Raw genomic sequence first — 19,424 nt, forward strand, 5'->3', positions numbered from 1 at the left:
CTTTGACATAAGCTTGAAGGCAGTGCTCACGAGTACTTGTACTCGCTTGTTGGTTATAGGAGTGACTCTAGTTGCTGGGTGTGTTGAGTTAAATCCCTAGGATCGACTTCTCATCATCCAGTGAGATCCTTGCCTTGTGGGCTGATGTTAAAAATTTCTTCTCTTCACTGTGTATGTAGTCTCATTCTCATCCCGGCCAACGTTTCTGCATGTTGGTAGTGGACTTTTGTTCTTGGGTGTGTTGAGTTTGATCCGAAAATTTTTTGTTCTCTTCGTCTCTTCTCCCTTAGGACTGATCGTAATGTGATGGGCCGTGATGTGATGGCAACGGCAAATGATATGGCAATGCGCATAGATGGGCAACAAAAGAAGTGATAGCTGTCAGTATGGAAGGCATCTCTTACATTCAAAGATCCCCACGGTTGGATTCGAGGGCATTTCGATGTCTGAGGCTACACCACAGAGGCTTGATTCATGGGTGGAGACAGGGATGTCTCAGCAAGACAAAGAGATGAGATGGGCACACCAGCCTTGCTGAATGCGGAGAGCAGGAGAGAAAGGACCCGCGTGCGCAGAGGAAGCACTCGCGTGCGCAGAGGAAGCACTCCAGCTCTAGGCCAAGAGCTTCATCAACTGCAGACTGTTTTCCAATCCAAAGTAACCGAGCATCCGAAACTGTATAAAAAACCTCTTCTTGACGGCGACAATATCAAAACCTCCTAACTGGCGACGCACCCAGGGACCTCGCACTTTATCCGTCCGGGTATAGACTAGTCACCTGAACTCAACCATATGGCTTGCTACCCATCAAAGGATGGAGCAGCCTGGCGGATACCCCTGTGGTAATTACATGGAGCATTGTCCTGGCGGACACGTCTGGCGGCTCTGCTTCAGCTTGGCTCTAGGACAAGGCTTTTTAGCACAGCAGCCCTATCGATTTGCTGGACGTCGGTGATCATGGCCTACATACAGAGCTTGTGGTTTGCCACCTGCTTCTTGGCCTCATGAGATCCCAAGCTTCTGTAGATCGTCCTCCCTGTTGTAGACCGGCACTGAATTACAGGTTTCTACTATTTCTATATCAGATTTCTCTTTGCATTCTTAGTTGCGACTCTCTGCGTTTAGCTTGCTTGATGTCTCTGCTGGATTATCGGATTTTATATTGTTCAAGGAAGCTCTCTCCCAGTATTATCATTGTTTATGGGACAAAAGCTACCCCTCTGCAGCTTTGGTGCAAGCAGACCTGTAAATCTAGCTTATAAGAGGTGGTCTCAGCTAAATGACGTCAAGGACATCGGTGCCCATAAGGTGGAACATTTAAATAAACTTCCACTGGTTAATGTAAACAAATTGATGCATATGTACGTGAAGCGTGGGAGCATGGTGGATGCTTTGCATGTATTTGACAACATGCCAAAGCGTGATGTCCTGTCTTGGAATATTATGATCCTGGGGTATGCCAAGTTGGGAGAGGGTGCGCAGGCTTTGGACTTGTATGGACGAATGCACCAGGAAGGTGTCCAACCTACTGACCGAACGTTTGTTGGTGCATTAAAGGCCTGCAGCAGCCTGGCAACACTAGAAGGGAAGCATATTGATGGGAAGTCTGAGAAAATAGTTTGTCTAGAAAAGGGTAGAGCCATCCATGCTGAAGTAGTACAGAGCTGTTTCGAGTCAGATCTGTTTGTGGGAACTACTTTGGTGGATTTGTATGCTAAATGTGAGAGCATGGAGGACGCATGGCATGTCTTTGATGAATTGAGTAATCGTGATGTGGTTTCCTGGAATACAATGATCCTGGGTTATAGCAAGCAAGATGAGGGTACGCTGGCTTTGGATCTGTTTGCACAGATGCAAGAGGAAGGTGTCACACCAGATCGTCTAACTTTTGTTGGTGTATTGAAGGCTTGTAGTGGCCTGGCAGAAAGAAAGCAAGTTGATGGGAAAATTTTGAAACTAGAATGCACAGAGAAAGGTAGAGCCATCCACTCACAAGCAGTAAGGAGTGGCTTTGACTCAGATGTGTCCTTGGCAAACACCTTGGTGGATATGTATGCAAAATGCGGGAGCATGGAGGAAGCATGGTGTGTTTTTGATGAATTGCATTATCGTGACGTGGTCTCCTGGAATGCCATAATCCAGGGATATACCAAGCAGCAAGAGGGGTCACTGGCCTTGGAGTTGTATGCATGTATGCAACTTGAAGGTGTCATACCAGATCGTCTAACCTTCGTTGGGGCATTGAAGGCTTGCAGTAGCCTGGCAGCAATGGAAGAGGGGAAGCAAGTTGACAGAAACGTTGCAAAAATAGGATGCCTGGAGAAAGGTAGAGCCATTCACTCCCAGCTAGTGAATAGTGGTTTTGAGTTGGATATTTTGGTGGGAACTACCTTGATGGATATGTACACTAAGTGTGGAAGCATGGAGGACGCACGGCGTGTCTTTGACGAATTCCCCTATTATGATGTGGTTACATGGACTACCATGATCCTGGGATACAGCAAGCAAGGAAAAGGTGTGCTGGCTTTGGATTTGTATGCACAGATGCAACGAGGAGGTGTCACATTAGATCATCGAAGCTTTGTTGGTGCCTTGAAGGCTTGCTGTAGCCTGGCGGTGCTGGGAGAGGGGAAGCAAGGTGATGAAAAATCTGTCAAAACAGGGTGTCTGGAGAAAGGTAGAGCCATCCACTTTCAAGTAGTAAAGAGTGGCTATGATTCAGATGTATTTGTGGGAAACACCTTGGTTGATATGTATGTGAAATGTGGGAGCTTGGATGACGCACAGGGTGTTTTTGAAGAAATGTGTCCTGATGATGTGGTTACATGGAGTGCCATGATCTTGGGACATGCTGAGCAAGAACAAATCAAGGAGGCTATTAGGCTTTATGCACAAATGCAAGAACGAGGTCTGTCACCAAATAGCTTTACCTTTGTTGCCATCCTGAAAGCATGCGGCAACACGGCAGATCTGAGAACTGGAACGGAGTGCCATTCTGAAATTAGCAGGGTTGGTTTTGAGACAACACCTATTCTGGCAACCAGTCTTATTGACATGTATGCTAAATGTGGGAGCATAATTGATGCACGACAGTTGTTTGATGCATTTCCCACAAGTAATGTTGTACGATGGAATGCTGTGATTTCAGGCTATGCCCGCCAGGGGGAAAGTGAATTTGTGTTCCATTTGCTTGAGACAATGAGGCAGGAAGGCATAGAGCCAAATGGTGTCACATTTGTTGGTGTTCTGAGTGTATGCAGTCATGTTGGTCTGGTGGACAAGGGCCACAAGTACTTCCAGGCCATGAACAAACAGTATGGCATTATCCCAACTGTTGAGCATTATACTTGCATGGTTGATCTCCTTGGCCGTGCAGGCCAAGTAGATAAGGTGGTGGCGATGGTAGAGGGGATGCCTTTCCAACCTGACTTTGTTGTATGGTCATCTGTGTTGGATACTTGTCGAAGGTGCAGGAATGTCGAGGTTGGAAGATATGCCTTTGAAAACCTCATCAGATTAGATAAAAACCTTTCTGCAGCATATGTCTCGATGGCAAACATATATGCGGGTGTGTGCTTGCACGAGGCCATAATATGATTTATTTAATGAGATAATACTCAAGCATAGATGAACTGGAGTGATGGTAGTGGCCTGATGCAGACATATGCAGTTATGGATACTAACATATGTAAATGCCTATATAATGTGTATTGGGCTACCCATGTAAATGCACACACATGGACATCTAATATGTGATTATGTAATGGGTTGGTACCGTTTGTGCACTCATGCATGTGGTATATATGCATGTAGACATGTACCCCCCCCACCTTCTCCTTGCCCCCTTCCCCCACCTCAACACACACCCCCTAAAAAAAAAAAAAATCCTTCTCTCTCTCTATCAATTTGCACACACACGTGCGCACACTTTTTTGGGTGAAATCCATGTCACTATATTACAAAGATCAAACACAAGCATTAGAAGATATCATTATATGACAAGAAGGCAGGATAGTCTAGATCTCGTGCATGTAGACAATCATAAAATGATTGCCTGAGAGATGCCTGGAAGAAATGATACTTAGCGAGGGTGGGATCACCAAAGACTCAATGGTTATGGTCCTTCCATAGAGTCCATAGTGCTCAATAACGAACCCAATAAAAAAGATCATATCCTTGCCTTACTGGACAAAAACCAAACAGCTAGAATTGCTTGTCAAAACAAGCACTAAGAAAACAATATGAAGCCTTTGGCACAGCAAAGCAAAAAATCATATGATCTTGGCAATGCCAAAAGAGAATGGGTATAGACTCCGTTGAGGAAAGACATTGTTGACAAGTGGTAGGAGCACTATGATGACAAGCCAAAAGTAGTCCGAATGGGAACTACAAATAAAACTTGCCACAAGAAGAATTTTTGCTAAAAAGTGATTTCGGAAGTCCAAATATATTGCAATCTTTGGTGCCACCATTGAGAAAAGCTTGTCACCAATTAAATGCAATTGGCATGAAGAGAAACCCAAGGGAGAGGCAACAAGACTTTATGTACAGATGTGATCGTGATATCAACCAATGATAGATGATGTCAAACATGATCATTTGATTTGAGAGCCCAGTCAATCATGCAGTCAAGATTTTCCTGATGGGGTATGGGCAGATAATCATGCAACATGTGTGATAATAGAGACCAAAGAGGCCTATAATGTTGTCCCAAAGCATATTGTCTGACAACTGTAGCAAACAAGATAACCATACCAACCACATTGAGCATATGATCCACATAATAAATTCCTTAGGTCCAAACAAAATAAGAGTGGCAAGGATCTTGCAAAGCCAATGGAGGCATGAAACGCTTCGACCAATGAAGGCTCTCATCACGCAAGGAGTTTGTTGCAAGAGTATGATTGCCATTCCAGTTAAGATGGGAGAGTATATGCTTCCAATCAAAAAGCATATGAGAAATAAGAGGGCATCCCTTTACTTTCCATCAATGTATCCTAAAAGAAAGTCCTAGTGGGACAGTTTGGCAATTACCAAAAGCTGTACAAGTGTGAAATCACATGTCACATAATAGATATCCATGGCTAATCACCTTGCATGAATTGCAACAATATTTTTTGATATGCATGTGAATATTTAGAATATTTAACCCCCCATGCATTCTCGATGAGAAAAGATGATCCACTAAAAGCGGCATGAGAGCTTCCCAATGAAAACAGGATCGCTACAAAAGCTCCATGATATTGGACATAAAAAAAGGAGAGGTCCTTCTTGGAAAACATCATAAAGGCAAGTAAAACTAGATATATGCCACCCAAATCGATTGAACAATACGATAGAGACTACGTAATGGCCAGGTGGCCAACTTCCAATATTCCAGTTTCTTCTTAAGCATGTTAAGCAACCAATCCATTCGTTGTCTTCAATTGACAAACCATCTCAATGGGTACCCAAGAGAATGTATAAGTTGTGTGGGCAAAAGTATGTCTTTGGGCCACAAGATACGATGCCAAATTCTCTCTTGAAGAGGAAGGAGTTTTGTTCTTTGAAAATTTACTTGCAAACCATCAACCAAACCATATAGAGATAAAGCACACGAGACATGAAAGATCCCTTTTGTGTGCTCTCTCTCTCTCTCTCTCTCTCACACACACACACACACACACACACACATTTTTTGGTAATATCTAGTGCAGTATATTTATATGCTCATAAATTTACATGATGGGAGGTCTCTGAAATGGAGAGTATCCCAAAGATCAGCAACATAAAAAGAAAAGCTCTATGCAAGAAGCATCCATATCACCCTTATGGCAAACATCATATAAGGATTGCCGCAATGTGGCTCGAAAAGATTCATATGACTTGTGAATCTGCCAACCCAAGTATGCCAAATTATGCTCACTTGTCCAAAGAGCCCAATATCTCACCCAAGAGAGAAATACTGAGTATTGAGACAAAGACCTCATAAATCTGCCAAAGAGCCAGAAATGTTTCCCAAATATATGACTTGGGAAACGGAGTCGAAGATGATCTGAAATTCTCCTGAGGAGGATCCAAAACACGGGCAGTGCCAAAGCAAATGAAGAACAGTCTCTGAAGGAGCCTGACATCTTAAACATGTGGATGGTGCAATGCGACATTTAGCAAGTGTGACCCCCACTGACAATGTGCCTATCATACATCTCCAAAGAAAAAGTCTTTGTTTCAATGGCATTTTACACTTCCATAACATCTCGAGATTCTTCCGCCACCATGAGAGGGGCTTCCTTATATGCCACAGAGAATTAACATATTGCTGAATCCATGGAGCAGGCTGAAGAAGCCTGTAGGCTTTGATGGAGGTTAAGGTAGGAAGAGGAACAGGATGAGTGCATGTAGCAGAGGGTTGCAATTGCCAATCCGTAAGCCTGTCTGTGTCAGCCACAGGAGGAACAGGTAGAAAAGGATGTAACAAATCATCAATTTTCTTCCATATAGACCTATGATGCATTCCCAATGCATAGGAAGCAGTGGCCTGAGGAAAAGATAAGACATAGCCCTGATCATCTACCACATCATGTATGTATCTAATTCCCAATTTCATAAGATTGTATGCCCGAACAGGTTCCTGTAAAGTGAGTGGAATGTCAAATATGGCACTCCAATGAATACTTTCTTTCCTCATTGAGTTTGTCCCCGAGCAATTATCAGGAGCCCATTTGACCTTAGAAAGTACTTGTTTCCAGTCAAGTATCAGAGCAATAGAGAAAGGACAGCCAGGTATCTTCCCTACAAATCTCCCAATGACAACCTCCCAATGATCAATAGTCCAATGAACATAAGCACAAGTCCTCATGTTGACACACATGGATGCTAGCATACAGGTCCATGGCTGTTGTTGGCGGAAAAAAGTATGCAGCATAGTCGCCTTCCTTGCAAGTACATGATATCTTATATTGAGGACATTAAGTCCACCATGCATCCTAGGAGAGCACACCATTTCCATCTTCATCAATCTCAATGCTTTCACACCTGTTTTTGTCCTCCATAACATTTCCATAGCTTGAGACATAAAGGCTGAAATCCTGGAGGACCAATGCAGCAAAGGTAAATAGAACTGGACATAGGACATTACAATGGACTGTACTATTCTGAGCCTGACATGAAGAGGCCAAGTAGAAATCTTCCAATATTCCAGTTTATGTTGAAGTCTTTGGAAGATGCATTTTAGCTGCTGCTTCCTGGTGATATGCCATCCTATGGGATCTCCCAAATGTGTGACTACATCTTTGGAATGCACCACCTGACCTGGCCAAAGAATAGAATGCTAGTCACATTGTTTCAGGGGAAGTAATTTAGATTTGTCAAAATTGACATGCAATGCCGCTGCCAAACCATACAATGAAAAAGTGGTCATAAGCATGTGAACTTCCCGGGGAGAATTCTGTGGCATAAAGAAGGAATCATCAGCATATGCTTGTGCCAAAAAAGATGCAGCCCCAGGGATTTTATGACCAGTCATCCGTCCTGTGTTTGTAAGATGATCAAGATACATTAAAAGGGGATGGGTCGCAATGGCATAGAAGAGAGCACTAAGAGGGCAGCCCTGTCTAACTGATCGACCCAATGTCCATGACCGAGATAGATGACCCCCAAGAATGCACTGAGAAGTAGAGCCAGAATAAAGCCTGTAAACTGCATTTCCCAAAAAGAAATATAAAATTCCACTGTAAGGCCATCCCAGCCAGGGGACTTGTATTTGCTGAGGTGGAACAATGCATTATCAAGTTCTGTGTTAGTAAAAGGTCTCTCCAAGGTAAGAGCATCATCCATTTCCACTATTCTAGAAACATATTGGAGAAATTCAGTCCTAGCATCAGTCATTTGATTTAATGGGGACCTAGGAGTGGAGAACAATTTCTAGAAATAATTTTGGCATTCAGCTTGGAGATCAGAGGAAATCACACACACACACGCGCACACACACACTCACACACACACACACACACACACACACACACACACACACACACACACACACACACACACACACACACACACACACACACACACACACACACACACACACACACACACACACACACACACACATACACACACACACACATGTATGTATAGGTGTGAATATGTTTGTATGAGAGCCTATATATAATACAATCCATTGGTGGTGCTGATGTAATGGGGATGTGAGCCCTTCCAATATGTTGAGTTTCATAGTTTTCAACTCTATGGTGGGTGATTTTCAAGAGGTTGAAATTGTGAAGATAGTGGGAGAGAGGGAAGGAGTCTCACTTGAGGCTTTCTCACAAGCACAATGGGGGAATACACACAAAGGTGGAGGCTGAAAACAATTTTCCTCTTCTTAGTTGTGAAAGCCAACAGAACTCGAGTACAAAGAAATAGAAGAACCCTATATGTGGGTCTCAAACCAAACTCAACTAACTAAGGTGGCATACTAACTGAGCCACGAACTAGTGTAGATAAGGATAGCTGTCATCCAGCTATTATTCGTGGGCGGTGTACCAACCGCATCTGTAGCTAACAAGTCGGTGACATAAATGCACAACGGTCACCCTGGCATATCGCGAGTGGAGCTCGATATCTCAATAGAAATTGCAATCCTTGTTTCGTTTTAGAGGACAAGTTTGGTCATGTTTCTGGATACATACATATAAACATACATACATACATGTAAGAAAATAGTACGCAGCGGAAGATAACAACAAAACGCAAGTACACGATGGAAAGCTGGAGAGAATACAAAAATTCTGATATACCAAACTGCTGATACAACTGATGGTTGGCTGTCCACCCGTGCGCTCTACAGACAGAGCTTCGATGGTGATCTAGACAGATGCTGGACGGAGGACTATGAGCGTGAAGAACTGGTGATCTGATGATAGGGGGTGGCCACTTATATAGTGTAAGTGGTTGACGGTCGGCCCTGTAATAGGCAGTCGGCCTAATAGACAGTCGGCCTGGAAGACCACCGACCCTTCAGAAAACATGCCGGTGGGCAGATGAAGGATCGCGCATAGGTCATACCGTCGGACCCTGCCGCTGGGGGCTTTGCCCCCAGACCCCCACCGGGGGCCTGCGCCCCCCGGACCCCCTGCTATCGGGGGGGCTATCGCCCCCCCGAACCCCCCCTTTGTGCAGACGGGTATCTACTCTTGGCTCCTAAGCCGTCTCATAACCATCTGGTCTACTCTAGGACCCCTTCCAGTGTCTAAACTGGGGATCCCTCCCAATATCTGATACCCATCATGGCTTCTCCTCATATGGGGGCCTTACAACATTGGGTACACAGAATATTGGTGGGTTACATGAGAGGTGGACATTTGAGCTAACTCTAACAACATACATACATACAAACATACATGTATGCCTACATGTATGTCATGTGTGAAAATGTTCAAGTCTAGGTGTGTGGAAATGATCAAGTCCATGCGAGAGCATCGAGTCCTTGCTATATGTGGAGTTTACATTCTCAACTTTGGGTTCCTGCCATGAGGTTTTTAGAGGATGAGTTTGGGCATATGTACCCCCCCCCTCTCCCTTCTCTCTCTCTCTCTCTCTCTCTCTCTCTCTCTCTCTCTCTCTCTCTCTCTCTCAGTAATAGCAGTCTCTCCACAACCCTACATTGAGGCCCATCACAAAAAGTGGAAGGTGTGAAAGGATGTGTGCCCTCCTCCCCTCCATAATTTGAGAAAAGGAAATAATTTGAAAAGGATATGAGACTGGGAATACATAATACATCAAGCAACATGGCAAAAGGAGACAAAGTTGAGAAAGAAGAGAAGCTCAAGAATGAAGAGAAGAAACCAAAAAGGTCAAAATTAAGGATATGAATAAGCATAGCAACTGTAATGGTCTAGAGATTGTTTGACAACACCGTGGGTACAAAAGGTAGCCATCGTAGCATTTGTCTAAGCAATTTTCGACCCCAGCCTTAGATTTTTCATCATTATTATTGCCACCCATTGTATAAAAGACAGCCATCATAACATTGCCTCAACAATTTTGACCTCAACCTCAAATTTTTAGTCATCATTATTGACACCCTCCATATAGTATTTGGAGGTAACACCACCACCAGTGACAACACCATCATTGGAGATGATCATTGTTGGGATGAAGGATGACGTTTGCATGCCATTTGAGCCTGACTACCATCGTACCACTCTATGCCTTCCCACACTACGCCTCATTCTTGTCACCTCTACCCCTCAATCAACCAACTTTTCCCTCTATCGTTGAACTCACCTCCTCCACTTTTCAAGCATCTCCCTCACCACCCTCAGTCTAATGCCACTATGCCCAAATCTCCCATCACTCATGTACCTTCCTTCATTGAACCCCCTCTCATGCCTTACCCAATTCCCATCACTTCAAGCACACATGATCCCATCCAAGGCATTGAAGCAGATCGTCATGGAGGTTCACCACCTCCATGCATGTGAGATGGACCACCCTCACTTCCTATAGGAGTAGCAAGGATAGATAGTAATAGAATCTCCTCACAGCCCAAACAATGGTGGTTGACCTTCGTCCCCATATAGAGGGAGCCCTAGGAAATAGTCCGATGATGGACGAGAGGATTGCCATGATGGAGATGGTCATTAAGGAGGCCTCCAAGTTAGTGGATGTTGTGAATGTTACGAAAACTGAAATCAAACATGCTCACAAATTCAAGATTTAACAAAAACCATAGAAACGAAGAACTAGGAAACAAGTGGGGGAGAGAAGAGAAAGAGAGAGCGACACTGCATGGGGCCCAATCTGCCCCCCCTAGATGGTGGCTCTTGCTTTCCATCTAGAGTATTTATAATTGTCATTCCAAAAAGCAAAGAGCCAATAATAGTACATCCAAAAGCATCCCTTGTCCACAATTAGAGGGATTGCTCAACATAGCTCCACGAGCTTAAATTATCATAAGGCTTAATATGCCCTCATCCACAATTGATAAAATAAATTAGCCCATGGCTTAAAATTCATTACTTTACAATATGGCCCATGGGCCTTTGACAACGATTAGATACTTCGATCAATCCAAATCACCTTCACCATCTCCGTTCCTCGCTGTCCAACTCATCATCTGTACTCAAGCCGTCAATTATGTTAGTTGTTACAATCAATTGATGAATCATCACACCAACTACTCCCAACACATTTATATGGTTGATATACAAATATCAAAATACACACCTTGCGACCAATTGCAATAACACCAGTAACATTAGCAACATTAGTATTAACATGGAATCACCCAGAATACTAACCATCTAGCCTAGCAAAACATAGGTAGTTAGGCGTCCCCAACTAAACCCCACAACGCATCCACTAGGACCCTCGCCACATCCGGTGCGCTCCTATGGAATACTTTGACATAGTCACACTTGACTAAAATAAAAGGATTTCCATAGCAAGAAATATTGGAAATACAATTCCGTAACAGTTAAATGGGGCCTGCATTGAGCCACTCTACTTGACCAGAACGAAAAGCTAGAAAGGATCTCAACATTAGGGTCTGTGGGGTCACATTCACCAATTCAAACATTTAAGCTGCTATCACCTCTGTTACCTCCACCTTGGGGCTACTAGAGCATAGTATTGAGGGTGCATGGTAGGTTGCTTGAGATCCTTCTAGAGATCCACCTCTTATGATATGCTTCAGAGACACTTAGGCCTTGCTAGTGACATTACATGTGCACATCCCTACAGGCCCATCCAAATATTGACATGAATGAGGACCTTACTTCTCTATAGGTAGGGAAGAGACAAGCCCTCTTACTACAGTGGGATACTCATGCGTAAGGAGGGGAAGTGGTATGTTGTACATAAGTGTTGACTATTGATTGGACTTAGGCAGGGGCCTAGTGACAAACCTTTAGAGGGATGTGGGATCTTTGAGACTTGCAAGACCATGACACTAACTTGTGCCATTTGGAATTGTAATGGCATCTTTACACAATAAATGATGCTGTTTTCTATAAAGAGACTCATTAGAGCTCACAACACCCACTACCACCAATCTGTAGATATATATGGGATTCTGCCTATTAGTACATGAGATATTGTTTTCTATATAGAGAACCATTAGAGCTTAGAGTACCCACTATAAACTAGTCTGCTAATCAGAATGTGAGGTATTCTTTTCTATATAGAGACTCATTAGACCACATGAGAGTATCATACCTTGGTCCATTGGAAGAAGAGATACTTTATTTGTCATAATGGGTAAGAACTATTGAACATTTTGTTTAGTAACAATTCCAAGGACTTTTGGTGGAATTTTCTCGAGTGGAGATTAAATCCCTTCATTGACCCGATCACTTGGCACACCTATGAACACACACTCTATGAGATTCCTCATTAGGCATCACTAGACCTTCCACATTTAGAAGGACCAACTTCACTACCAATGATATCAAATACACTACCCTCAAGCTACACAATGACTGAGCCAAAGATCATGAGGGGTGTTATATGGAGTATATTACACACAATAGCCTAGTTGTTCAATTGTATTTACTAAAATCTCTAAGGACTTTTTGTGGTAGTTGCTTGAGTGTGGTTCCATGTCCCCTCATTGACTAATCCTTTGGAACATAGACGCATGCACACTCTATGACATTCCTCATCTGGCCTCACTAGACCTTCCAACATCTACCAAGCCCTACTTCACTCTATGCATGACTGCTCGAGATGTGTTCAAGATCAAATCCTTGGTCTTGCCATGGTTGACCTTCAAATCATGTGACTCACCAAAAACCTGTAGTGCATGCGAATGTTATTGGAGGCCCTCAACAGAGGAGGACATAAGAACCCCATCATCTGCATATAAGAGAATATGGATTAGAGTACATCCCCCCTAGTGATCGCATGAAGGTATCAAGCTCGTTTATGTAGAGGCCAAATAGGGTTGGTGATAGTGGGCAACCTTGTTTGACTCGAATGGTGCTCATAATCTCCTCTGTCCACACCATCTGGCACTTTGTTTGAACTTGGTGTGAGACTCTCTCATAGAGTGCCATAACAACCCATATGATCTCGTGGTCATACCCCAACATCTGCATGCATCTAATGAGTCGAGCTCGTGGTATTGTGTCAAAGGCTTTGCAAAAATCCACAAAGCAATAGCATACTCTCTGCTTTTGTGACCTGGCCTCCTCTATGATAGCCTTGAGTGTAGATACGTGATCCATGGTCCTGTGGTCACACCAAAATCTTGCCTAGCCCTCGTCCCTAAGTCCTTGCATCTATGCAAACCTAATGACCTTCGTGTCGAGTACTAATGCATAGATCTTGGAAATGACATGCCCAATCATAATGGTCCTATAGATTTGTGGGATCATGGGATCTCTTGCCTTGTGAATGGGTGTGATAGTGTTGTGACATGAAGTTGGGGGTAATAAACTTCACGCACCTCTTCACTTCCTACTGCTTTTAAACTGAGTGATAGAGATATTAATCATTGGGAAAGGGAGATTAAGAAGAAGCTTTTATACCAAGAGACCACACCATACTTTCCACCCTTAGATGAGAATGAAGATGGTGACATCCCAAGTGATGTTGTACTCAAGCAGAGGGAGAAGGAAAGGATCAGCGGAGGCCATAATCTCAGTAAGCCGGTCTATGCCAAAGATAAGAGCGATACGTTGTTGAAAGAAGATCTTGTGGTTCAACATGACATGAACTGATATATATCAAGGAGTTTGAAGGGGATGATTGGGTCAGATGGGTAGGTTCCGAGGAAACATTGCACCTCCTTCATAGATACCTTTACAATTACCTCAAAACACTCTCCAAAATATCATAAGACACAGAGACCCATAACTTTCAGCAGAGACATGATATCAAATATTCAAATACATATTGAGATGTGCCTTGAAATGGGCTTCTCTCTGATATAAGTTTCGTAAGAAATAGAGAAGCGGTCGGAAAGATATGGGTAGTTTACTAGATGGGGGTAAAAACTATCTGAAAAAAAACAGTCACACACAGAGAGTCATAGATTTTTTTTTTTTTTTTGAAGAGACATTAATTCGGAAATAACACAACACACACAACAACATATCGCTGGAAGGTTAGTTGGAACTCTTGACCTGGGTTTCATAATGATCCGCCTCAACCATTAGGACACTCTTCCATTGATAAGTCATAGATTTTTTGTTTGGCATCTAATACAATAACTGAAGACATAAGATGATGCTTCTTAAAGAGAGCTTTGGGCTGATGTAAGTTTTGTCCAAATCGGACCTCTGAGCAAAAAGTTATGAGCAAAATACTGATAGGGGGTCAAACTGTCATGAATAAATATGAGGCCTAATGGTGGAAGAGATGATGAACAAGGGAGAGAAGGGCTCCTTTTATAGAGATTTTGTCACCCTCCTTCACCGATTTACAATTTCTTCCTGTAGATTCCTTTCCCCATCAATCACATAAGCCCATATGTTACCATCCATGTCCTTTTTGGCTAGTCTTGCCATGTGTCCCATCAAATGATGCTCAAGACTCTTAAAATATTGAGAAAGTCAAGAGTCTTCCCACATGGAGCCCATACGGACCCTCTCTTTTCCATATGTCCACATCCTCCTTATTTCACATAGGAATTCTAGAAGGATTCCTCTTGACTCCACACTCCTCCACATGCCTTCCACATGCTTGGCATGTGGCCTCTCTTATATTACTAGAACATATGGACATGAGCCCACCTCTTTATATGACTCACTCTTCCTATTTTCTAAAAACCCCATAATATCCCATACACAAATAAATCTCACCCCATACCAAGGTATTTATCATTCATACACATGGTATTTACAATGATCCATTCCACTCATCCTCTCAATCCCATATAATATCTTAGAAAATAGAAATAAGTCAGAGCCGCTAGGCTATCACTTGATACTCAAACTCTTATCAAACATAGAAGAAAACAATACCAATGCCAAATAAAAATTATCAATTTTTGGCATCACATCTTTCCCCCCCCAGCAGATCCTCTCTAGTGACAGAGAGGGTCTGCTGGCCCTCAAGGTGGTTGAGCATAGAAGAATTTAAGGTGATACTCATTGGTGCATCCGGGTATCACCATGCCATCAACATCCTCAAGCTGATAGGTTCCATTCGTGAACTGCTTTTTGACTTGATATGGTCCCTCCCATCGGCTGATAAACTTTTTGTCTAGCTGCTTGTTCAGACGGCTATCAAATCTCATGACCAAATCTCCTTCTGCAATATCTTTCTTCTTGCATAATTTAGTGTCAAAATGGGCCTTTCGCCTTTTTTGAGAAGCTTCCAAGTTTTGTAAGGCCTTTAATATGCATTCATCCAAGGCTTCTAGCTATACCAAGCATTGAGCATAGGCATCCTCTTGTCCTTCTTTTCTTGCAACAGCAGTGTGAAGACTATGTACCTCCAATTCAATGGGCAAAATGGCTTCTATTCCATACACTAGTTGGAATGGTGTAAACCCAATAGCTAGCTTGTGTGTGGTTTTGTAAGCCCATAAAACTTCTGCCAAGTGCCTAACCCAATGCCTTTTCTTGGTGTCTACAAGCTTTCCCATTGAATTGAACAACAATCCATTTGTTTTCTCAGCCAAGCCATTACATTGGGGATAGTATGGCATGGACATGCTATGATTTATCTTTAGCTTATGGACCACATCTTCAATTAGTTCATTTCTAAAAGAGGTTCCTCCATCAGTGAAAATTTACAAAGGACAACCAAAGCATGAACAAATTTGATGAAGGAATCAACTATCGCCTTCCAAACTTTTCGCATACTTTACAACTTTGACACCATTCATATACATCCTTATGGAGGCGTGGCCAAAAGTAACCTGCATTAAGAATTCTCCTAGCTATGCTTGCTGAAGCAAAATGACTAGAGCATTCATGACACATTTCTAAGATTCTCTTAGTCTCCATGGGATGGACCACCCAACGGAGCACCTTATCTTTTCCCAATTTATAAAGAATGTCATCACAACAATAGTATAGGGACAAGCATTCCTTACCAATCTCTGCTTTTGTTGTGGAGTTAACCCTTGAGGAAACATGCCTTCTTCCACATATTGTTGAACATCTTGGAGTTTTGGCCATCCAGTGTCTACCAAAGAAACCACCCCTCGGTCTTGTTGGTGTGAAGGACTAAAAGCCCCATCAAAATACAAGACAAAAGCTGTTGGTGGTGTCTCCCTTTTATCATTAATGTCCTCATATTTCTTTTCTCCTCTTAGATCTTGCCACCCTGTGAACAAATCTGCCATAGTGGACCTAGTGGTATTTTTAGTGACAAAAGAGAAAGAGAACTCTTGAAGCTCTGACAACCATTTTGCAAATCTCCCCCTAGGATTAGGCTTGCTAACTAGATATGCTAATACAGACTAAGAGGTAAGGAAGAAAAATGGTCGAGGTAATAAATAGGAGCGAAACTTTCTAACTGAAAAAACCAAAGAGAGGGCTTGCTACTCCATTTCCTCATACCTTGTTTGCACCTATGTAAGCTATCGGTTGGCATAATAGATGGGTTGCATTCTATCTGCCTCTCCTTTTTGTAGCAATAAAGCACCAACTGAATGCAAAGATACGCTTGGATTTACATAAAGTCTTGAGACCAATCAACGGGCTTCAATATTGGGCCCTTACTCATGGCCTCCTTAAGTTGCTAAAAAAACTCTTGTTGCTCCACACCCCATTGGAAAGAAACTCCTTTTCTTGTCAACAAGTTCATAAGATGCACTATCTCTATGAAATCATCACAAAAGCATTAATAATACTTGCTCTTTCCTAGAATTCTACGAACACTAATGACACTCTCAGGACTTGGCAATGCCATGATTGCTCCTTGTCAAGATCCATTTACAGGCCTTCTTCAGACACAGTATGCCCCAATAAGACTACTTTTGTTTGAGCCAAATGACACTTGCTAGGATTTAGACACCCTTTTGCTTCATCAATCCTAGCTAGGGCCATCTTTAACTTCTCCATGTGATCTATGCACCGAGAATAAATGCAAAAATCATCCAAAAACACCCTTATGAACTTTCCCAAGTAAGGCTCGAGCACTTGACTCATGAACCTTTAAAATATAGCTGGTGCATTGGTCAACCCAAAAGGTATCACTCTATAAGCAAAAACTCCCCAAGGTGTGACAAATGATGTTTTCTTTTGATCTTCCTCCCAAATACAAATTTGAAAGTACCCAGAATACCCATCACATACATAATACATCTCATGCCCTACCACTTGGTCTAGTATTTCATCGTGGAATGGCAAAGGAAAATGATCCCTCTTAGTGCATGCATTCAAAGGATGAAAGTCCACACAAACCCGCCACTTATTTCCTCTCTTTAGTGTGACAACTACAAGAGATATCCATTCTAAATCATCAATAGGAAAGATGAATCCCACCTCAAGTAGTTGTGTTACCTCTTTCTTTAGTGCCTTAGCTTGGATCACCCCCAATCACCTCAAGCATTGCACAACTGGCTTGCAATCTGGCTTCAACTCAATCTTGTGCTTCACAGGAGAGACTGGTCAAACCTATGAATAGCTTGTTGCAAAGAGACATGGAAAATCATCTAGCATATCCAAGTACTGGAGCTTCTCACTACCTGATAGAGAATCACCAAGAAGCTCTTCATTGTGTGGGCATCGTTTAGTGTGCTCCACATCCTCCACATGAAGTGTCCCTACAGGATCTTCTTGTACCACCACCTTGTTCCCTCCTGACTCATCCTGATCAGCACCAAGACAAAGACTGAAGGCCACTCCTTCCACCTCACCCTCTGAGCTGGACTCCTCGAAGCTACACCCTATCTCTTCTTCTTCATCGGTTAAAGTCAGAGCTCAAAATCTCTCTGATGTTGAAGAATCCTCCTTGACAACTTCCTTTTTGCGACTTCTGATGTTGTAGTGCACCTTCTTATCATTTCCCTACAAAATCAATTCTCCAATATCCCACTTTTGAACAGCTTTCACCTTCCATAGATAAGGCCTTCCCAAAATCAATGGATAGGCATGTGCATTTGGCTTGGTAGGGATCACCTGAAAAGTAGTTGGCATAGAAGTTCCACATACATCCACTTCTAGATTCTTCACAACTCCCAAGGTCTTTACCCTAGTGTTGTCAGCCAATTTGATGCGATAAGGAGAGGTAGTAGTAGAGTATTTTAAATTAGCATCTATCATGGTCTTCTCACTCATTACATTAATCGATGCACATCCATGAATGTAAACATTAGAAATCACTTGACCATCATGACAAAATATGAAGAGGGGAGAGGAGAAGAGTGGAGATGAGGAGAGAGGGCACAGCTAGAGAGCACACCACAAATGACTAACTGTACACTAGATTTAGTTGAAAAAATAGAATATATACAAACCCTTTTAGGGTTAGGGTTAGGGGATCTTACCCTTTCCTTTATAGCACTCTATAAGGTTAGTGCTATGCACATATGATCACGTGATGGTGCTATGCACACATGATCATATGATGTTGAGCGTGAACTCTCAACACCTTCCCTCAAGATCAACATCATGAAGTAGGCCTTCCCTCAAGATGATGATTCTGGGGAATCAAAGAAGGACTGAGCATTACATTCCATCACACCCCTTTAATGGGAATGTCCTTCCTCTGCATCAAACCAAGAGCTAGTCGGTGTTTCTCGAATAGCTCTTTACCGAGTGGTTTGGTAAAGATGTCTACAACATTTTCTTTGCTATCACAATGTTGCAGTGTGATGTCACCAAGTAACACTCTTTCTCTGATGAAGTGCTCTCTGACATCAATGTGATTTGTCCTGGAGTGATATACTGGATTTTTGGCCAATGCTTGAGCCGATTGATTATCACAGTATATTGTTGTTGGCTTTGACTCATCAAAGTAATCTATTTCTGACAATAGTCTTCTGAGCCATATAGCCTCACATGCACCTGTAGTGAGTGCTCTATATTCTGCTTCAGTCGAAGACAAAGAAACAGTTGGTTGTATAGCACCTTGACCAAGGAAAAATGCATATCCCTGTGTCGATCTCCTGGTCTCATGATCTCCAGCATAGTCACTGTCACAGTATCCATGCAACCGTGGATGACTTCCTTTGTATTCCATCCCAAACTCTCTTGTACCTCTGATGTATCTCAAGACTCTTTTGGCTGCATTCCAGTGAGACTGTTTTGGATTTGCCATAAACTGTGCTAGTGAGCTTACTGCATAACAAATATCTGGCCGTGTGATTGTCAGATATATAAGAGATCCAATGAGTTGCCTATAGTATCTGTCATTGACTGTAGGCTTTTTTGAATCTTTAGTAAGTTTCAAACTCTGTTCCATGGGAGTGGCTGCAATCTTGCAATCTGCCATATGAAACTTCTTCAGGAGACTATCAACATATTTGAGCTGACTCATGA

The 19,424-nt window shown here is 42.6% G+C and overlaps 1 protein-coding gene across 1 annotated transcript; it reads left to right on the forward strand.

The window, feature by feature from the left end:
- The first annotated feature begins 1,200 nt into the window (after positions 1-1,200).
- Positions 1,201-3,597, forward strand: LOC147881379 (pentatricopeptide repeat-containing protein At3g09040, mitochondrial-like). Its single transcript, XM_087402381.1, has 3 exons — positions 1,201-2,191; positions 2,327-2,697; positions 2,788-3,597. Exons 1-3 carry the CDS (start codon positions 1,201-1,203, stop codon positions 3,595-3,597), a joined length of 2,172 nt encoding a protein of 723 aa, XP_087258507.1.
- Positions 3,598-19,424: the final 15,827 nt, after the last annotated feature.

Source organism: Dipteris shenzhenensis, chromosome 31 (genome assembly GCF_047967505.1).
Source record: "Dipteris shenzhenensis isolate YYH24624 ecotype China chromosome 31, Dip_SZ_1.0, whole genome shotgun sequence".
NCBI lineage: Eukaryota > Viridiplantae > Streptophyta > Polypodiopsida > Gleicheniales > Dipteridaceae > Dipteris > Dipteris shenzhenensis.